The sequence below is a fragment of the Nyctibius grandis genome, chromosome 13 (genome assembly GCF_013368605.1).
Source record: "Nyctibius grandis isolate bNycGra1 chromosome 13, bNycGra1.pri, whole genome shotgun sequence".
Lineage (NCBI taxonomy): Eukaryota > Metazoa > Chordata > Aves > Nyctibiiformes > Nyctibiidae > Nyctibius > Nyctibius grandis.
Window position 1 is genome coordinate 18537703 of NC_090670.1, and position 21690 is coordinate 18559392.

The 21690-nt window shown below is 40.3% G+C and overlaps 1 protein-coding gene across 1 annotated transcript in view; it reads left to right on the forward strand.

Annotated features, from left to right (window-relative positions):
- The first annotated feature begins 437 nt into the window (after positions 1 to 437).
- The window catches only part of TMEM164 (transmembrane protein 164), a 40244-nt gene continuing 18991 nt past the window's right edge, over positions 438 to 21690 (forward strand). Inside the window, exons 1-4 of the mRNA XM_068411812.1 lie at positions 438 to 642; positions 1147 to 1729; positions 11519 to 11568; positions 13241 to 13307. Of these exons, the coding sequence (XP_068267913.1) occupies positions 1265 to 1729; positions 11519 to 11568; positions 13241 to 13307 (582 nt within the window). The 5' untranslated portion in view covers positions 438 to 642; positions 1147 to 1264. The remainder of the gene's footprint in view (positions 643 to 1146; positions 1730 to 11518; positions 11569 to 13240; positions 13308 to 21690) is intronic.

Below are 21690 nucleotides of genomic sequence, written 5' to 3' on the forward strand. Positions count from 1 at the left end.
CACTTGAGAAACGAGTTTATCAGGTTAACGCCGCTTGTTGAACGGCGGCGGCAAACAGCACGGCGGTGCGGGGCGTGCGCCCCAGGCACGGCAGCAGCCCGGGCCGGAGGGGAGAGCTACCGCGGGCCCTTCGCTTCCCCTCTGCCGCTGGCACCGGCTGCGAGGAGGAGGAGAAGGAAGGGGAGCAGCCGGGCGAAAGCAGAGGCAACAGGCAGGAGGAAGCCGAGGACGGGGTGAGCGAAGGAGCGGCGAGCGCAGCCCGCCGCGGAGGCGCAGGGAGGCGGTGGGGAGCGACGGCAGCGGCGGGAGGCGGGAGCAGCCGGGGCGGAGGGAGGAGCGGGCGGGCGCAGCCAATCCCGGGGGCTCGTCCATTTTTCGATGTGAGTCAGGCACGTCGGTGGGGTGATGCTACGGCGCTGGGAAGGGGCCGGGAGAGCGGCGGGGCGCGGCGGCAGCGGGGAGCGGCCCGCCCGCTCGGGCTCGTACTTGTACTCTCAGCCGTGCCGGCACCGCCGCCGCTGAGGGGCAGCGCCGCTTCCTCCTTCCCCTGCCTGGCCGAGGCCGGCCCCATGGCCGGGGGCGCTGGGCCTGCCCGGTCGCGCCGCGCTCCCTAACGGAGCCGATACCCTCACCCCGGCGGAGGTACCGGGCCCGCGGCCGCGCGGCGGGAAGGGGCGGGCGCGCGAGGGGCGGCCTGAGGGGCGCGCGGGCTGTGAGGCGGCCTGAGGGGCGCGCGGGCTGCGGCGCGAGGGGCGGCCGTTGGGGCGCGCGGGCTGTGAGGCGGCCTGAGGGGCGCGCGGGCTGCGGCGCGAGGGGCGGCCGTTGGGGCGCGCGGGCTGTGAGGCGGCCTGAGGGGCGCGCGAGCGGCGGCCGTTGGGGCGCGCGGGCTGTGAGGCGGCCTGAGGGGCGCGCGAGCGGCGGCTGTTGGGGCGCGCGGGCTGTGAGGCGGCGGAAGGCGGAGCGGGGAGAGGCGGCGGCGGAGCGGGGCAGGTGGTAGCGGTGTCCTGCGGAGAAGGGCAGCCCCGTAACGGCCAGAGAGCGGAGAGCGTTGAGAGTGCCAGGCGGAGAAGAGGAGGGGTCCTGAGGCGAGGGGCTCTCGCCGCTGCTCGCAGGCTCCATTCATCTGTGGCTCCTCCCTTCTTGCAGGCTGCTCCTTGCGGGTCGTGTCCTGGCATCGAAAGGAAAAGCCAAACGTCAGCCTTGCCCCGAGCTGAGCTGAAGCTTGGGAAGGAAGGGGACTAGAGAGGGGCCGTCCTTGCATTTCATGTTTCGTCAGCCCGACAGCATTTCGGCTTTGATTCCGTCTTGCTCCTACTTGTGCCTCGACAGTGACGGGGAGGAGAAAAGGCACCGTCCCACCATGTCTCGTTACAGCCTCCATAATCTCCTGGACTGGATGTATGGGGGCGTGGACCCCAGCTTTGCTGGCAACGGAGGGCCAGAATGCGCAGCCTTTCTCTCTGGGCAGCAGCGCTTTCTGGAGAGTTTGGTCTTCCTCAGTGTGGGCGTCGTGGAGATCCTCGTGTCCCTGTGGAAGCTCAGGCAGCTGCATTTCAAGGACCTGGAGGGTCATCTGCTGCAGCAGCCCCGGACTAAGCAGGAGAGCTTGGGCAAGAATGTGCTGCTGGTGGTGCTCTGTCTAACCTTTGGGCTGGAGGTGGGGTTCAAGTTTGCCACCAGGACTGTCATTTACCTCCTGAATCCCTGTCATGTGGTCACGATGATGCAGGTAAGGCTTGTGTACAGTCACCAGGAAGTTTGCTTTGGTTTTGTGCTTGCAAAGCAGTGTTTTCCCATAGTCGGTTTGTGGACCAGAAGTGCATAGCAAAAGTACAAATGCCAAGAATTGGTATAAACAGTTTAAAACTTAGTTTTTAATAATCTGAATTGAAATTATGGAAAAAAGTCAAATGAAAAGGTGAACTTGTAGCTATGACTAATCTCCAAATCTCTGGTTGAAAATTCGAAAAATTAAGGCTGTCTCACCACTTGCTTTCACCTAATCTTTCTTTCAAGAATAGAAAAAGCTGTTTCTGCTGACAGCAGTGGTAAAATTTGCACCAAATTTAATGAAAACGAGAGAATTGCTAAAGCGGCTGTGTTAATTTAGATGCTTGAAAAAGTTGCAAGTGACTTTTAGGGGTATGAATGTATTTTGTGAAGGTGTTGAAGAAACAAATTAGTCTTTATTTTGTGCAGACAATGTTGGTTTGCCTTTCTAGTTTCAGAAGCTGAATAATTCATAAGGAAACAAGTGTTACCCGTGCCTCATACGTGGGGTGAACAAACCGATCTGGCTTAATACCTGTGGATAAACTATGTGCTTTAATGAGTTGTGGCTTGGTTGTTGATGCATGATAATGTCCAATTTGTGCAGCTTCCAAAAGAATGGAAACGTTCATAAACAGTTACTGAACTGCAATATCTAAAGCTTACAAGCTGTCTTTGTCAGTAGTCCTGTGCATGTACTTAACCATCATTTTCACTGAGCTTGGTAAGGAGTATGAGAGATGACAAAAATTGTTATTATTTTGTTTAATTTTGCTAATATTGTACCCTCAATACTGGGTAACTTACAAAATTTAAGCTCTAGAATTAATAGAAGAATGTCAAAAAGGCTTTCATAAAAGCTGCTGTGATAACAACTTCAGTCTAAGACCAGTTAACAGATGAAAATCAGAGCAATGCCATCCTTTGTCTCCCTTTGCAGAATGCAAAGTGATCTGGGCTGTCTCGGATCAAGACACTTGTTCCTTTCTCTCCTGGAGAGTATTTCCTCACAGGAATGGAAACATCTTTTCTGGTTGCACCAGACGTTTGAGGGAGATGGCTATTATTTCAAGAGGGGATAAACAAGTTCTTACACCAATATTTAAGACCTTTACAGCAATTAACTTACAGTTCTAGAACTTAATTAGTAGGTTATGTAAATTTCTAAGCAGTGATGCAATGTTAGCTCAGTATTTGACACCACAGGACACTTGCTTTCTGTGAAGTGGTTAACAGTTGCTGTGCAATTAATTAGTCAGTATTGGTGATGAAGGGGAAAGTAGAAGGTATGCAAGAGGTGTAGAAATAATTAAAATAAAATAATATAGCCACATGCCATTTCTCGGCAATACTCAATGTTTACTGGAAAATTTTCCTATTAATTCTCTGGGAAGAAGGTGAGGTTATGTTACCGTTATGATTTGAAAGTTTATGGTATTCTTGATTTGAAAGTTGGTATGGTGTTATCATATGATGTTATGAGAAGGATTCAGCAAAAGCTAATACTTATACATAAATGGAGGAGCGAGTATTGTTTACGTCATTCATTAATGCTCTCTCCCAGGAAGACAGAGACTTAAGCTTTGTAGTCAGTCATATGCAGTTCTTAATCTCTCTCAGACCAATTGTGAAGCTTTTTTAATAACCCTATGCTAATTACTCGTTAGAAATGGTCTTCCAGCGTTTGTGAAATTGAGAAGATGGGTATGTCGGTAAAATTCCGAAGTCATGCCTCCTCCTCCTCAAACAGGTGTATTAGAAATAGGCATGGGCTTAAGGCAGAGAATGAAAACAGCTGCAAACCCAACAGCTTCAGCAGAGAAAACAAATTAGATACAAAGATAGCTGATGGCCTCCATCAGCAGAAAAGTCATATATAGCTGGAATCTTGCAGGTGTTGTTTTTCTGGCCTGAATTTGCTGAGGGCAACAGGTTGGCAAGATGAAATATATGGAAATATAATTAATCCTTCACTTCTGTTCTTACAGTAGTTTGTACATAATCCTGCTGCTGTGCCTAAACATTAGGATGAACAAAGTAGGAGGTGAAGAGATGAAACATGCTGCAACAATCCGAATCACTTCAAAGGGAAGCCAACAGTAGCTGTTGGTAAAAGTCTCTTCCTTCACTCAATTTCTGTTTTTGCTTTCTTTAGCTGAGACTATTTCACCTCAGAGCAACAAAGGCTCTGAGCCAAAAATATTTGGAACTGGAAAATATCCTTCAGATTTTCTTGCATAAAAGCAAAAGTCCTGCTTTTTAAAAGACGTAAGACTGAAATGAAATCACAAATAAAATGTGAATTACATCTGTGGTGCATTTGGGCAGACACAGCTGCATAATATAATGGATCGTGAGTTCTGCAAATGAGTCTGTTTTGGTTAGGTGTCTGATTTCTCTATCATGCCAACCTGTGTTCAAATCGAATCCTTTTCGTAAGGGGGAAGAACTAGTTTAGATGTGTCATCGCAAGGATGAAGTGTCGATCAAATGAACATATTTAACTGCTTAAACAGTTCGTATGGTTAATCAGATTCAGAGAATTTGTTGCTGTCCTGCCGCCTAGTTGAATTATCTAGAAACAGTACTGCTCATTTCCAGGCCTAGTCAGGGTTTGGCTTCTTGCATAGCTTTTGGAGGACGAAGGGCAATATTGTTTCTTCACCAGTGATGTAAGTGAGCATCATTGAGAGATAAATACTTTAATTTTTTTAAATTTTTATATATTTTTTTTTTAAATCAAATGTGAAATGGATACTTCTGTGGTTTCCTTTGCTTTCCTTAGCTCTCCTTAGCTTTCCATGCTAAAGGAGCCTTTTAGCAGCAGCATCCAGAGCATGGTTGTCAAGAAGTGTATATGTAGGTGTTGTCTCCCTGTGTATGAGCATCATTGCTTTAGTGAGGTGAAAGGAAAATTTAATGCCTTGCAGTGTCAAAACCAGTTGTATCAAAACCAATTTGTTTATCTATTTCATATTCTTTAAAGTATACATTTTTTAACTTTTCAGTCAAAACACTTGTGTTCATGTAGCAGTTCTTCATTTCGGGTTTGGTGAAGGAGCAGTTAGAATTGCCACCAAAAACTCTGTTCTTCGTGATTTGTTCCTGTACCCCTAGTCCGTAATTTCAGTGTAGTTGACACACATACTTTGCAAGCTGTTATTTGCAGTCAATGTAACTTAATGAAAATGCATAAACACAGGCATCTCTTGATGACCTGTAAGACATCAAGCTGGAGTTAATAGGCAACTAAGATTAAATGTAGACAAATACAGCAGAACCCAGATATAAAATTAGTCTGTATTGCAAAAGAGAAATTTGGAAAACAAAATGTAAGTAAAAACTATTATGTGAAGCCGTCTACATCAGAGTTAGTGGGTAACAATGGTAGGGTGAAGTGATCTTGAAAGGTCCTGTCCAGCCTTAATGATTATGTGATTGTGTTTTTTTTTCTTTATTAAATTTGAATTTTAGGTTTGTGAGTTGGATCTTGATGCTGATAGTTCTGATTTGGTTTCTTGGAGCTTCACTAAGACTACTCGGTTCTGAAAACTGAAGGTTATGACTGACCAGTTTGTAGAAATTGAAAGTGTGTGTGTAAATTTCTTGAAACCTTATTTAGGGAAGTGGCAGAAACATGACTGTAATCAAATCCTAAGATGATAGGTACAGCTAGTCCTTCTCTTCAGCGGTTCTAAATGGTCAGCTTCCTTGATTTTAATATGCCAATGCCTTCTTCCAGAACGGTGACTTAATAGAAATCTGTAAAATAAGTTTTGGGATTTTATTTGTTTGTTTGTTTTGGGAAGAGGTTTGCAAGTGTTCCTCCTACAGAATCATTTCTTGATGGTAAATCCTCAGCTGGTAAGTTGTCATAATTCTCTTCCAATTCTACACCAAATTATTGCACTTAAGACAGTTAAAGGCTGACATTTGTCTGGAATAAAGAAAATGTTTTTGTAGGAAACACCTGTATTGCTGGGTGATTACTTCAAACAGTGATCTCTTTAGCCAAAGAGAAGTAAACTAAAGGGGAAGTGATAGGTGGAAAAAAGGCAAGGGAAAGAAGTATGGGGGGAGTCCAGTTTTGTCCAGTGATCTCGATCTGATGTTTGCGTAACTAAAAACAGTGCTAAGTGCATCTGTGGTTCAGTAAGTACTAAATCCTGTGTTCATTATTTCCAGTTTTAGCTTCTGTAGAGACCTGGATCCTTTGTGTCCTCTGCAAAAGAGGCTACTGTGTTTTTGGAAACAATGGGCTGTTTTCAGAACTTACATAATAAACATAGCTTGACTGAATTCTGCATCATTTGGGGATATGTCCCAACACATAACTAATTAATTCTCTTCTTCTCTCTCCCCTCCTCCCTCCTCCTTTTTTAAATTTTTAAATTTTTTTTAATACCTTGCAAAAAATCTGATTATGTGGTCAAATGTGTTTTTTTTTTTTAAGTGTGAATCTGGATTTAATTTGTGTACACTGCTCCTAAATGCTCTGTAATATTTGGAAGAATCCAGTTAAATTGTGTGTGGTTTTCTAGATTCTGTCTCTTCAAAACCTTGAATTGAAATTAAAGGGACTTTCATATCCTGTTATTTGGGAGAGAGTATGAAGAACCTTTGATTACAGAAACTCAGTAAATTTTTATAGAAATGACACTGAATAATGGTATTGGGTTACATGAGCAACAGCCTGCAAGTAAAATGTTAATGAGTTATTAAATTTTTAAAGGGTATCAGCATTCTAAATCAAAGATATTTTTCAATAGTTTCATGCACTGCTTAATGTGTTAAGATTGTTGGGCAAGACGTAGAGCAATGAAGGCAAAATTTCCTATGAATATATATACATTTTTCAAAATGTAAGCTTCTAATATACATATCTACATAATTTTTGTGTATACCTCCTACGTTCCAAAACCTGGTACTGCTAACTCCAGAACTTGTGATTTTTAAAGCACCTCAGAAGACAGGACTCAGTTTCAGGAGATATGATAAAACTGGAATTTAGTAGAATTTGATATGTTAAGGAATATAAAAAAATATTTGAGAATCTGAATATTTATTTATTTTAATTCAGCATTTTTTGTTCGTTTACCCCCAGGTATTTTTTTGATTGTCAGGTTTTGCGAAAGCATTAAGCTAGTAATGGGGAAGGAAGTAACTCACTGCTGGTGAAGGGCTGGTGCAGATAGTGATTAGAGAAAAGGGAAGAAAAATAACCTCAGTGACACTTTTTCTCTGAAATACTAATTTCTAAGATGTGATAACTAATGCTGCTGCAGACATAGAAAGACCTGAGTCTTATGTCAATAATTCTAAAATAGGAGAAGCCTAGAAATCTTTCACTTAAGACCATAGAAGGGAAAAAAGTGAGTACAGGTTTGTGGAGTGAACAAAGTAAGCTTGTGGAAGGGGAGACTCATCTAGGATGTCCCAATGAACATATGTGCTTTACAAGACATTAGATCATAGAGGATGGAAATTGTTCAACTTGCTACACTTCTTTCATCCCCGGGTAGAACTGGGAAGCTGGGATGCTGGAAGGAGGGACAGGCAGCTGCTTATGTTCCCAGAGTCTGGTTTATGTAACACAGAAACTACTTTTACTGTAGTGTTACTTACTGCTCTGCCAGCAAAGTAGCTTTGAATCATGAGTATTCTTAATGCTAGATTAACAGTTCCACAGGACACATTAATTAACCTCTGAGCCCTTCTGCCAGCTGCAGCAAGGCAGCTGTGATTTTTATGCTAAAATATTAAATACATTCAGCTTGCTGCTATTTAGCAATGAGAATGTAACATCTTTTGATCTCTGTTCTCTTTTCAGATTTGGCAGTCTGAACTTGTTAAGCCACAGTTACGATATATTTTTCTTTTTTAAAAAGTTACCTTTCAGGAGGCAAACAGATGGCTTCTAAGTGATATGGCTGTTCTGGGCTGAAGTGATAGTGTATACAAACCCCATTGACATCTAACATACCTAGATGCTGAATCAAAGCTGTATGATGGAGTTGTTAAACCATTACTTTCTGATAAATGATAGGGTGTTTTGAACTTACTTAAAAATTAGAGCTAATTAACAAAATCTTCTACCTCTTTTAAATTATCCAGCTGCTTGAATGCTCCTTGCCTTACGTTTTACCATTGTGGGGGAAAATGGATGGGTTTTGCATGTACAGTAAAATACACTTAACCTTACCACTGTTTCTTAGCCTTTTAAACATACCTCTTAATCTCTTCTGCTCTGGAGGGTCCTTTGATACACCTAAGAAAGGGTGCAAATTTTTATTTCAGTGCAGATTGACCAAAGCCTGTCTCTTTCTCTTCCCTCTGCCCCCCCCCCTTTTTTTCTTTTCTTTTAAAATGAATTCCAGTTTTGGATTAATCCAGTTTCCATGAGTTGTTCGCATTGCTCTGAATATTGCAAGGAGAAATTAAAATCTAACCTCTTGAAGTTTTCATTTTGAAATAGTTGATCTGGTTACGTGATCATGACTGGAATGTTTGAAAAGAAAGATATGTTTCCAGTCTGCTGCAATGAGATACTAAATCAAACAGGCGGCTGAGGGACAGACAAGCTGCTGTTTTGAAAGGTAAATGAAATCTGTGCTGCATATGTGAGATGCAGTAGTTTTAGTTGTGGTGTGCTCAGCTATCTTCTGCCAGAAACAATTCTACTTGGACATCTGTAAGCGCTCCCATTGATACTGTAAGTGCTACTTCGCGTGATGTTTAATCTAGAATGGTTGGAGTTCTGTGACTTGTTCTTTTCTTCCCCCGCTACCTTTTGAATTGTCATCTTTTGTCTTTTTTGTCTGTTTCTGATCAAACAAGATGATCTCTGTGTTATGGATGTTTCTGTCTCAGCAGGACTAAGACTGGTAGAAGAAAAGCCTTTCATGACAAGTTGTGACTGCACTCTCTGCCTCAGTGTACTAACTGAAAAATAGCATCATTAGAATACTTCTGAAGGGAGCTCTTAGGTGTAGTATTTTGTAGAGGTTTGGAATGTTTTGGAATCAAAAAAACCTGGAGATCTAGCCAAGTCATAGGACCAAAAAAAAAAACCAGTTAGTGAGCTCTCGCTCTAGGGTACTCATGGAGTGAGGCAGTAATGTTCAATTAACAGAATGGTATCCAGGCTTAGATATCTGGAGAGGTGTTTTACTCAGTTCTGAGACAGTGTTGCTGTTGTACTCTCACATCCTTTTTGATCAAAAGATGGTGCATATATTTTGAGAATAGCTCTTGAGATTTTTACTAGTCTTGATTTTTGAAATGTTGATTACTAAAGCTAGTGGTGGAATGTGGCATACTTACATGGCAAAGAAACTAGGAAATACTAGACAAATGAGAAAATTTGCAGTAATATAATCAGATTTAAGGAAATAATGATCTCCAAAGTTTACTGAACTCAAAGATGTTTCTTGGGAACTCAATCAAATACTGAATGACAGGGTCACATGCGATTCTTTTAGAAAATTTTTTTAAAACACAACAGATGGAAAAATACCATCCTTTTCCTTCTGCCTTCCAGTCTGTCCCAGACCTGTAGATATCATTTGGAGATTTATTTTCTTCTTAGTGCATGGTTAGAAGAAGGGAATGTGGAAGAGACTGGTTTGCAGCCCAGTTCTGTGTTAGTTCAGAGCAACCACGAGTTCAGTTTCTTTAAGATCTTGTCTCAATGAAGGACTAGTTAAGCAGTGCAGTCCTGTGCGTTACAGTTTCCAAATTATAACCACCCTGCTGATCCATCACGTGTTGTGGTGTGACCTTTGTGTTTGGGCTTGTGCAGGGGAGTGCTGGTCACGCAGTTCTTCATGCCAGAAGTATTTCCCGTGGGGATGGACAATGATGTTTATGGTCTTGCAAAGCAATTATGGAGTAGATTGACAGAATTGCTGACTTTTGTTGTGAACTTCAGTTTGCAGATCAACCAGTCTTACAAGATTCTTTGCAACTTATTGCCTGAGAACAACTGTAGAATCTTCTGGTCCTGTGCTGGTGAAGATGACTCGGACATCCTGACTCATGATTTTGTACCCTCACTTTCTCTCACTCTCATAGTCTTTTATAGATTGAAGAGTCTTAATGTGTTGAACCAATCCATGTATGGAAGATGTTCTATACTTTTTGATTGTTCTTGTTGACCTCTGTAACTCTTTTATAAATCTGCTTTTTTTTGAGAGAGAGGTTAAAGGGGAAGGGCATGATCAGAACTGTGCCCAGAATTCAGCCTGTCAGACAATGTGTATTTTATAGCTTATTTTTCCCTCCTGAAATAGTTGCTTTTGTACATTTCAGATTTCTGGTTAATTCTCTTGTCTTTTTCGTTTGTAATGTGAAAATGTAACAGGTAACAGATCTGACAGAGTAAGGAGGGGCATCGAAGTTGTTTCTTAGTGTTTCTTCTAAATTGAAGGTTTAGTTATTCTGCCTTGAACAAGGAGAAGCCACTTCAGTATGCTTCACAATACATGCTGCCCTGTTGACACTACAACTCTGCAATGTGCCAGCGAAGGGGGGCTAACATTTGTGCTAGCCTGGGTGCCTAAAACCTTGAGAGTTTGGCAGGAAAACAGAGGCTGGAAACTCTTAACAGCCATGCTGCTAATTTAATATGACACTGTTTGGTTTATAAAGCATAGCTGTTTCCTCCTGCAAGGCAAAGGATTTTATTTCCAGTATGACAGTGAAATGTAATATGATTATGGGATAAGTGTGTGAACACTTGTGTTACAGCTTGTGAGCTTGTCTGCTGTGAACTAGGTATTTTAAGATTGCTAATTACTCTGAGCTGAATGATGACACTTTTTGTAATGTTTAAATCTACTCATTGATAAAGTTCTTTGAAAATCAGATACAAGGGTGTCTTGTAAAACATCCCTTTTAAGAAGTTGAGGTTTATTTCTCACAGAAAGTGTATACATATTTAGAAAGTGCTTGATATTAAACTGTTAAAGCTGAAACATTTGAAAATCTCTTCCATTATCCTAAAGTTTTAACATAAACATTCTAGTTAAGATTCCTCTGCTGTCATAAAAAATGGAAGTCACACTTCTTTTCTGAAAGACCCCTCGTAACAGAAGGACTTGTATGCTTAAAAATATTAAATATTTATTTTTCCCTCATCAGTTCCTGAAACTGTTTCTTGCAGTAGTGTTGAATAAAAATAAGCAGCTGTGAATCTTGTTCTCTTCTTTGCTGTCTCCATGGTAGTGAAGTATTTTAGATTGGTATGTCCATCTCAGTCGTTGTAACAATGCCATCCTTTTTTGATACTAGCTATTATTTATCCTCAGTGGTGAGATTCAGACAGTATACAGACTTGCATTGTGGTTTTTGCCATGTGGTAGTTGGGGCACTCTGCAGTGTGTCAGAAAAAGAAATGACTGGTGTGATTAAGACATGTTTCTGGTTTGATTATTTTGTGCATATAGAGAAAAAGGTCAGTCTGTTTTTTTAAGAAAACAGTTTTCTGTTAAGAAACAGGCTAGAATTTGACTTGTTTCTTAGGCCCTGTCAGAAGTTGAGCCATAAATGCTGCCCATACTGCTTAAATCCTTTTATATATAGGTAATGTGAGAGCTTTTAATTTGTTCAAGATTTTTAGTCTTGTCTAGCTCTACAGTTTTTCTGGTTAGAAATGATTTGTGACATACAGAACCAGGAAAGAAAGTTACAGAAAATGGAGTCTAAAAGAGATCATATCATTAATTTAAATCTGTTTCTAACATTTCAGATTTTTCTTCTTGCCTGTCCTCCATGTCGGATTGCAATGATTCTCTTCAGGTAATGCTTCTTCCTTGCTATGTTTCTGTCTACTTGCATAATGTATTTTAGAAGTTAATCACAGTTTAAGTCATAAAATATTAAGATACATATCCAGTTGGAAAGGCATATTGCTTGGATTGAAAAACGACACCTTGAAAAGGGTCAGGGCTTACATTGTGGGTGTTGAGCCACATACCCTTGGTTCCTTTGTACTGGTGGGTTTGGCCTTGCTTAGCAACGTGAATTAGCTCAGCAACAGATGAGAATGCAGGCATCTTTCTACAGGTTAACGTATGGGCTTGTGTAATTTATGTCATGGGCCTTGTACCTTTTTATTATCCTCACTAAAAATTAGTAACTGGGCTTTATTGAAGGGCATGCATACAGTATGGGTCTAGTTTTCACATTGTGGATATAAGCTAAATAGTGAAACCTGACTTGGGTATTTCTCAAATCTATGCAATCTTTTCTAAAATATTGCATATTGTTACTAACTTTAGGAACTACAAGAGTTTCTAAAGTGCAGGAAGCTTTAATGGACTACTGTGGTAGAGTCCAGTAAACAGCTAAGGCGTGTATTGTGGGGAGGGTCATGGGATTTCCCAGGCAGAATGGTAATCAGGAATGGCTGTAGTTCCCACCTTGACAGTTAACTCTGCTCTTTCTTGCCTTAGTTTAGGCAGTGACTGGAAAAATGATGCTGGGGGCATGCCTCATGAATTATTTTGGAACTGTCTGTCTGCAACTTTTTCCTGCTGTTCCTTATTTGGGCAGGGAGTAGTCTGAATACAGAGATACTGCGTTAGCATCTCAACCTCAGAGAGTGTGAGAAGTATGGCTGGTTTCCAGGAAATCCTGGGTTTACTATGCATTTGCAAAAGACCAGTTGCAGAGCAGAGGCCACGGTATTTGTTGTTTTTCAGAATGAGCCTTTCTGTTTTCTAACACCCTGAAGGCATATAAATTATGTTTGAAAAACTGTTTTGAAATTGTAATACCTTTTCCTCCCTCAAGTTACTTTTAAATTCCTAACAGTTTATGACAGGCAGTGGTTGTAGACAGTTTATTCTTTGTGTCTTATGTAAAGTAGACTGAAACAGTACTGGTGCTATTTTTGTGTTCTTGTGATGCAACAGTGGTTCGGAAAAAGATGGCTGAAAGCTATGCAAAATACAGTATTATAACACTACTTGTCCTGCCTTGTTCTTTGCTTAGGACTTGCTGTTGCATTTTGACAAATGTAATTCTTTAAGGGACTTCTTCCAAATTCCTGAAGCTTTACTTTGAAGCTCTACGTTTATAGAGTTAGAAGGAGTAAAAACCTTCATCAAATATGCTATTTTAAGCTCTGAAAGACAAATGAACAGCAAAATTCCAACTACGTAGCAGTTTGCATCATGAACAGGATTAACATAAACAGGCAGTCCAGACTTTCTAGGAATCCAAGGCTCATTATAGAAAGCAGTCCTACTTCAGGAAATTATTTAAGTGTGTATTTAAAGAGAGGTTTTTGTCCTGGTTATTGCATTTAACAGTATCTGGTTATTGCATTTAACAGTGGCTTTATTCAAATTTGAGCCAAAAGAATTTTTTTAAATCTATCGCTACCTTTTATTGAAGAGATACTACATGGAATATGTGAAAACATTGCATTTTATTTCCATCTGTGAAAATAATATCTTTTTCCAAGGTTGCAGATGCATATGCTGAATGGGGCCCTCTTGGCATTGCTGTTTCCTGTTGTTAATACACGCCTGGTGAGTGTACTGTGTTTTTACTCTTCCTTTTTTATTTATTTCTGAAAGATTTTCTTTGGAAAGATGTTAGACTTTTGCTTTGTTTGCCTTTTAAAGTTCAGTTTACCAGGCTTTAGATTCCTGGTACTGGTCACTACAGTGGAGCCAGAATACCAGTCTTGGATTTTTTTGTGTTTATAAATCAATGTGGAAAGCTGACACTGCTGTATTCTAAGTGTCAATTCCATCCTAACCTTTAAATGGAAGGAAAACTTCCTGGTGTTGTAGCCTGTGGTCAACATTCAGTTTCAGGCTTTTCAAACTATATGTAAATGTAAGACTCCTCAGGCATGGAAAATGCCAAATGTTGTTGGTGGCTGCCACCTCCTCTCCCCCAAGATTAGGCACAGCAGGTTTCTTTTTCCCATCTAAGTTTTCCAGTCTGCTATAAAACTCCTATCTCCTGGACAAAAAATAGGTGTCCCTAGTAAGATTCTTAAACCTATAGAGAGTTAATTGTAGGAAAAGTTATCCTGAGTCTGAGCCATATCAAATATTTCTAAGGATTATTTTTAAGAGCTGTTATGCACACAGGGTGCGTGTATGTGTATATGCATATATGCCTACATGCTTGTTCATTTTTTTGTAATTTGACTTTTTTGCAAAAACCTGTTGTTGCAGTTATTTAAATGTCTGTTTTAAGATAGAGTTCACTTAAATTTATCTCCTTACGTGTTTATAGTGTCTGAATAAAGTACTCGTATCTATATCCATACGTTATGTGAATTAATGATATTATTAACAAAATTGTTGTGGACTCCATTACAAATCTCATTAGTGGCTGTCTGTTTACAAATCTTGACTGTCTTAATAAGATTAAGTATAAAAATCTGCATCTGTATTGAACTTTATGGATTATATGCTACGTTGATTTGCCACACTGGTAGCTAGGAGACCTGAAAACTGACAGTTTTATTGTCAGCTTGTAAATGGTTTCTTTTTTCCCCTCTTTAAGACTGTAAAATTTTGCACTGAGACACAGTTTAGTTACTAGAGAGAGGATAATACATCTGTAGGCTATTGCATGTTGCAAATAATCTTCCATAAAGCATGACACACACCTGCACAGGAGGTTGGGTCGTATTTTTCACATTTCAGTGGATTTAGTAGTATAATAACCCTAGAGTTGTTTCAAGATTTACGTTGCCTTTCCTAATCTGGTAACTACATATATTCTTTTCTATACTATAACTGCATGCAGTTTGCAATTAAGTTTTATTAAAACTTGATACTGCTGAAGGGGCATCAAACAAATAAAACGAGTGTTTTTTCCTGATGAGGAGAACTCTTCTTATTTTGTATTTCAAACTATCTAGTTTTTAAGTAAATATGAAGTTTAGCATAACAAAATGATTTTTCTGGGTAACCTTTTAAGGATAAAATGTTGAAATATTTAATAAATCATTAGCTTGTATTTTCTCTGCCATTATCATAGATCTCATTCATATCAGGGCAGTGGTGATTAAACAGGAAAAACACAGACTACTTATAAAATTATCTCCTTAATTAGGGATAGAGGAGCCAAAGGATAATGTCCAAGAGCAAATATTTTTGGAACAAATACAGCTTAGGATAATTTTGGCCTAACAGCTGCTTGCTAGGCTGTTCTCTTTTCAGTGTTTCTTCTGGCACAAGATAATGTGGGTGATGTTTTATAGCACCACTGCTTTGACCCAAATTCTCTCATGGTAGACACACATTCTGCTTTGCAACTGTCATTCTAGTTGTTTACACTGATATTGTCTTGAAAGCAATAAATGTCTCTTAAAATATAGTAGGAAGTTAAAAAAAAAAACCCAATAATTTTGTCCATACTGTCTGCTCTGGTTTGTAGTATCTAAGTGAAAAACACTTGATTTGTTCAAGTTGATCAAGAATTGTTGTGTCTCTATGCCTCAACTTTTTAATTTGTTTTATGCTATTTTAAGACATTTATTTTAGTGTGTACATGTTTCATACAAAAATTTTGTATGCTTAGTTATGTCTGTAAACAGTTGTAATATATAGTGTGTGGCACAAAGAGCTTGAAAAATGGGGCACCTAACTCAAAGATTAATTCAGAAATGAGGAGGGAGATGTTGTCTGGGGCAGGGAGAGTTCTGAGGTCAGTGGGAACTGGAAAGCAGGACTATTGCCTCCCGTCTCTTTGAGAGGTTGTACCAAACTATGTATTGCTGTCAGCACTGAAATGCTGGATGTTGTCTTGTTGTAGATGGTTTTCCTTGTCTTCAGCTGACGTTCTCCTACACCTCTCTGTTCCATGTGGATTGCCTATTAGTTATCTTGCAGGCAGCGGATGATCACTGAACTGTAGTCTCTTTTTGGAGGAGCCTGATAATCATGTACGTGCTAGCTAGCAAATTGTGTATCATTACGGAGATGAAAGCAGCGAGATGCAGGAGAAAATAATAGATATACAGTTTTATATGTACATATCTAATCTGAAAGGGCCAAGAGGCAGAAGATAAAGAATGAAAGATAATAATTACTGTGCTAGCTGATGGATGTTTGTTTAGGAACTAGAATTTTGGTTCTGAGTGTTAACCTGTTCAAAGTAATTTCCAGAACACCTCATACAGCATTTTGTGGCACAGTCTGTTAGGGTCAGATACCAATTATGTTACTTAATGCATTGTAAGTATTCTTTTTGTATATGTGATTCAATGCTACATTACCATGAAAAATAAATTTTTGGAAGCTTCTTGCGTAATTTGACATTTTCCATTTTCTTGTAACGTATCTGTTAAATTTCTTTAGAACCTCGGTCATTTCAAAACTATTCTTCAATATTTGGCTGTTGCCAGTGGTAATGGAGAGTTGAGATATTCATTGAAACTACAGTAGAAAGTTTCAACCTTTCAGTGACACTATACTCATTAAAAAATCTTGTTGGTCTGTAAGGGGCATCTGGGATAGCGTTCCAAAAGATGAGGTCAGTCTATTCTCTTCTTTCTAAGAAGATATTTTCCTGCCTTAGCATGATGTTGACATGCCAACAATTAACAGTCTCGAGCAACAGATGCACCCACTTGTATTTATTTGGCAACTAAATATTCCAGTTTTTCAAAATTATTTACAATGTGCTTATGGAGTTAATTTTTGTGTATTGGAATAGTCACTGGATAAAGACAAAACAGTTTGTATCTTATTCAGTTAATGTTCTTCAGTTCTTATTACCCTTTCAGAAATAAAGGGTATTTTAATTTTCTCGCATAATTTCATTCCTTTCTCATGATGCAGATCATTCTTCGTCAGCATTTATAATTCACGTGGAACATAGGGTAATCTTTTATGACCTTTAAGTAAATAGAGAAGAAGATGCTAAGGAAATCAGACCTGTTAGGTTCCCAAGTGGGAGCCTTGAAAGGTGTAAGAAAATACACAGAAGTAGAAAGATTTCTTTTTACTCTGTATTTATATTATATGGAAGACAGTGTAGGTCCTGATAACCTAGGTCTGCCTTCCTATACAAGTAAATTCATTGAACTGCCACAAAGACTCCAAGTGTTTGGACAGTAACTGTTTTTGTTTGAACTTTCATATTGCATTAATCAAATTTTAAAGTAAACTCTTTCCACTGGTTTAAAAGTGCTTTTTTTGCAAGCTGATGTCCTGAAAATGTTGATATAGATAAAGTAAAAAACAGGACATGTCCCAGAGGTGTTGGACTTGCTGTCTCTGCTCACGCAGCTGAGATGGTGCAGTTTTAATGTTTCCAGAAGCTGCTATATTCTATTATTAGAACTATTTGGCTTGAGAGGTACGCATGCTAAATCTGTTTTAGGAACAGAGTCATACTCTGAGCAGTACTTACAGTGCACTCTGCGTAGCGCCTCTGATCATGGCCTACTGCATTTCTGTTGACCGTTAAGGTAATAATTCACTGTACTAAATAGTTTCCCTGAATGAATGCCTGTGCCTACACAGCAAAATGGAATAGGTCATGGTAGCACATTATGTCGTGTCTAAACTGGTTTGATTTTTAACTGGCACAAAGAAAAATAACAGTTGCATGTTAGAGGCTGTTGAGAGATTGTGCTTTGGTTGCTGGTAGGTGCTAAAGCCAAGGTTTCTGCATCTTTCGGCAGTTATCTGTGCTATGTGCATTAAAATGGTATGGGTGTGTAAGTGGAGTCTACAATCACATTTTTATTTGCTAATGTAAATCTACCTTCTGCTGGTGGTGATAGGTAGTCCTAATAACCATCTCTAGAGGAACTGGAAAAATGCTATTTCTGAAATTGGTATTATTTACCTCGTATAATCCCTGTTTAGACCTGACTCTACAAATGCCTGATTGTGTCCATTGCATCATTAATGTGAGCTGGTTTGTATAATCAAATTGAGTGATTGGAAAACAGTGGTGCCTTTTTATGAGACACAATAAACAGCAAATATAGTGCTAGTCAAATACTCAAAACACTGATAAAAGTAAAAACAAATGCATTCATTTGAGATCATCAGTGCACTGAACAATGCCTTTTCCTGATTTTCTCGGTGAGCATCATCCTCTGTCGTGACAGGCTAAGTGTTGTGGTTTAACCCCAGTTGGCAACTCAGCCCCACGCAGCTGCTTGCTTACTCCCCTGGGCTGGGGTTGGGGAGAGAATCGGAAGGGTGCAAGTGAGAAAACTTGACTGTTTAACAGGTAAAGCAAAAGCCACACATGCAAGCAAAGCAAAACAAGGAATTCATTCAGTGCTTCCCGTGGGCAGGCAGGTGTTCAGCCATCCCCAGGAAAGCAGGGCTCCGTCACGCATAGCGGGTGACTTGGGAAGACAAACGCCATCACTCTGAACATCCCCCCGCTTCCTCCTTCTCCCCCCAGCTTTATATGCTGAGGAGGATGTCATATGGTATGGAATATCCCTTGGGTCAGCTGGGGTCAGCTGTCCTGGCTGTGTCCCCTCCTGACTTCTCATGTGCCCCCAGCCTGCTCACTGGTGGGGTGGTGAGAGGGGCAGAAAAGCCCTTGACTCTGTGCGAGAACTGCTCAGCAATAACTGAAACATCTCTGCGTTATCAACGCTGTTTCCAGCGCAATCCAAAACACAGCCCCACACCAGCTACTGTGAAGAAAATCAACTCTACCCCAGCCAAAACCACCACCCCAAGAAAAAAGTTCTCTTAAAACTTGTCAGAATTTGGGTATGTCATGAGTTGGAATCCTAGGGCCTTGCCCTGGCTGGATTTTCTGGAATTCATGTACTAGTGAAAATACAGTTGTGTTTCTTGTTATGTGTCTGCTCCCCTCGACCCTTGTAGCAGGATATTATTTCTAGCCCTGTGTTCTACAGTGTCTTCACTCTACAGACCGTCAGCACAAGAGATGCTTTTATAAACTCTCATGAATTACATAGCTCATGCATGCTAACACTGCCTTTGATAGCAGGCGTGGATTCTGATTCTTTCCCTCTGTATCCTAACAGGATTAATTGAAAATGAGAACTAGATAAAATTAATCAATAAAACTGATGAATTAACAAGAGTTGAAGGGAATTCTAATTCCCTGCACTAACTGGATTGTGTAGAACGGCTGGGAGGGTGGATACTGGTTGAGACACCTACTTGAAATAGTTAGTTTATTGGGACTCATCAATATGTGTTCATATCAGTTACAGACAAGTGGGTGTATGGCAGGAAATCAATGAAACACTCTGCACCTAAAATATAATGAAAAGGAATTGTTGCAAATAAAATCTGGGATGCTGCTTTACACCATCGTGCAGATGGGTGACAGCCCTGCTACTTTATTTCAAGGGGCTTTGCTGTTGACATGAATGCCAATATTAACATAAAACTTTTTTTTAGTCTACTCTTTCCCAATGTTCAAATGTATGGGAATGTCTTTTCTGACCTGGGCCTGATGTATAAGCTGGTGCCTGAGCTGTGGAGCTGCCCAAATAGTGTAACAGTAACTTGAGCATGGGTCAACTTCTTGGCTGTTTGCCAGTTTGGATGTATGCAGGAGAAATGAGTCCTGGTAAGACTGGAAATAGTCTGTTTTCCAAATGCCATTTATGTTTGGAGTTTTGTTTTCTGTAGTTTTCTTTTAAATCTTCATGTCTGTTTTTAGACCATTCTTCTAAGCTTCTCTGGCAGCTGTTTCTTCTCTGCCAAGTAACTAATTTGCTATTGCAATCCTAAATATGCTGAGAAGTAACCAGTATGTTACATGGGCTTAGTGGCTGTTTGCCCCATGATTTTTGGGTTGTACAGCTTTGTATACATTCCTGCTTTCTGTTGTTTAATCTGTTCTGTGGTCTTCTTTGCAGGTAAAAAGAAAAAGCTATGTTTCCGGTTTATTTCTTTGATTACTGTTCATGTTTAGGAAACTAGTTACTGATTATAGGTCATGAATCTGAGTTACTGGTTATGTCTAAGAAGGCAGCTGGTACAGAATGACCTTTGCTTTTTACTAGACTTCGTGCTAGATGTGCTACAGAAAAGACCCGAATGTGGGAGCTGAATTCCTTCTATTCCTTTTTCTGCCATACTCTGCAGTCTTGTAGGCTGATGATGAGGGGGAGCTCTTGCACAGTACGGCGCTTGAGCTGTTGTTGCAAATACGAGGCCAAGGTATAAATAATTAACAGAGGGAGGAGTACTACTCTCAGAAAACAGAGCAAAGTGGTAACCACCTACCCCACTGAAAACCAACTGCTGTGTCTAAGTGGGTTTAAACTATGCTAAACTAGTATTGTGTGCCATGCTCTTTTGGGGGAAACTCTCATCTGAATATCTGACTTTTGGGCTCAACTCTACTGCTGTCTTGAAGAGATTTTTCCAAAGTGTAGTGCAGTCAATGGAAAGACCTAGTTGCTTCCTTAGGGCAGTAGCTGGTTGAGGCTAGGATATCAAGGATGTGCTCAGAGGACTGCTGTTGATGGCTGTGACTCTTCATGCTCAGAGATGCAAGGGTGAGCTTTAATCCTTCACAATACAGTTTCTCCTTTCCACAGTCTCGCAAGCAACGTAAGCAGCTGCTAGAAGTTCAGCTAGACTAGTATAATTGTACATAGCTTACCTGTTCCTGGGGTGGAGGTCTACTGCCTGCTCTCTGTTCTCGGTACTTTCCCGAGGGCCTTTTGCGTGTGCCCAGGGAATGTGGCACTTTTGAATCTGCATCATACCAGGCTGATGTGGGGGCTAGAAGCACATGTGGCTGCTTTGAGCCAAACTCTTCCTGGAGGAACAAAACCCCATTTATTTTCTAACAGAAACTTCATTACAAAATGTAAAAAGTGAATAGTCTAAATATTTATTTCCAGAGTACTTTGTTAGCATGTTTTGATCTTGTATGTTAGAGGAATTGTGTATTGTCAGTATTAGTTTGGTGTCTTTTGAAACATACATGATTTTATACCAGTGTCAAAACCTATGAATGGATGAAGCAGGTTTGCTTTGCCGCAAGTAAGAATCTTTAAGGAAGGAAAAACTTACTTAGTGTCTTGAGTAACAGAGTAGCCTGTCCTCTGCATTCATTTACACTGTTATGGGAACCCAGAATATAAATTAGGAGAAGAAATAGGTAATTTGTCCTTTTGTCTTGTACCATCAGTTGTTTCAGGATTCTGAGTAAGGGAAACAAGATGAAATGCAGCAAGAGTGATGCTGGCAGCTGGTAAGGGAGATAGGAGTTTAGTACAAAAACCCCAGCAAATAAATTGACAATTAATATACAGAGTTCAGATGAGTCTGCCTTGGTAACAAATACCCAGTGATTCTGAATCTCTGGGGACAGGTGTGGCTGAAGAAATGTGCCATGAACATCATTGGTTTGTTACTAGGGAAGTAACTGCTCTTTAGAGTGGCTGCTAGGTTTCCCCAGTGGCATCTGACAGGAGAGGACAAGAAGAGGGTCCACTTTGGAGACTGTTGGAGTTTGAGTTTAAATGCATGTGGCCTTCACGGGTGTCTATGGTCAGATATCATTAGAGGGACCAACTCAATAGTTTGACTTACTTTGTTCTCTGAGTAAGTTGCTTTGATTTTTTTAAATTTCTCAAACTTTACCACTTGCTGAAGTGCTGACTTGTTTTCACAGAGGTTCTTTAAATCCTAGATTGATGGGTGATCCCTTCAACCTTACCTCCACTTCCAGTTTCTGTTTGCATTACAAAAGGTACCTATCTGTTCTCTGAGTCTTTTATTGATGGAACAATTTATAGACAAGACCATTAGAGCTAGGTGAGTCAGTTGCTCAGTACAGCTTTATAGATCATCATTTGTGTTTGTTCTTTTTCTGTTTGTTGTAGCTTGGCTGTACAACTTGAGTGCTTGTTGTACAGAAATTCTGCTTTTGCAGCTCTATACCAGGAAATGCACTTGCATAATTAGCCAG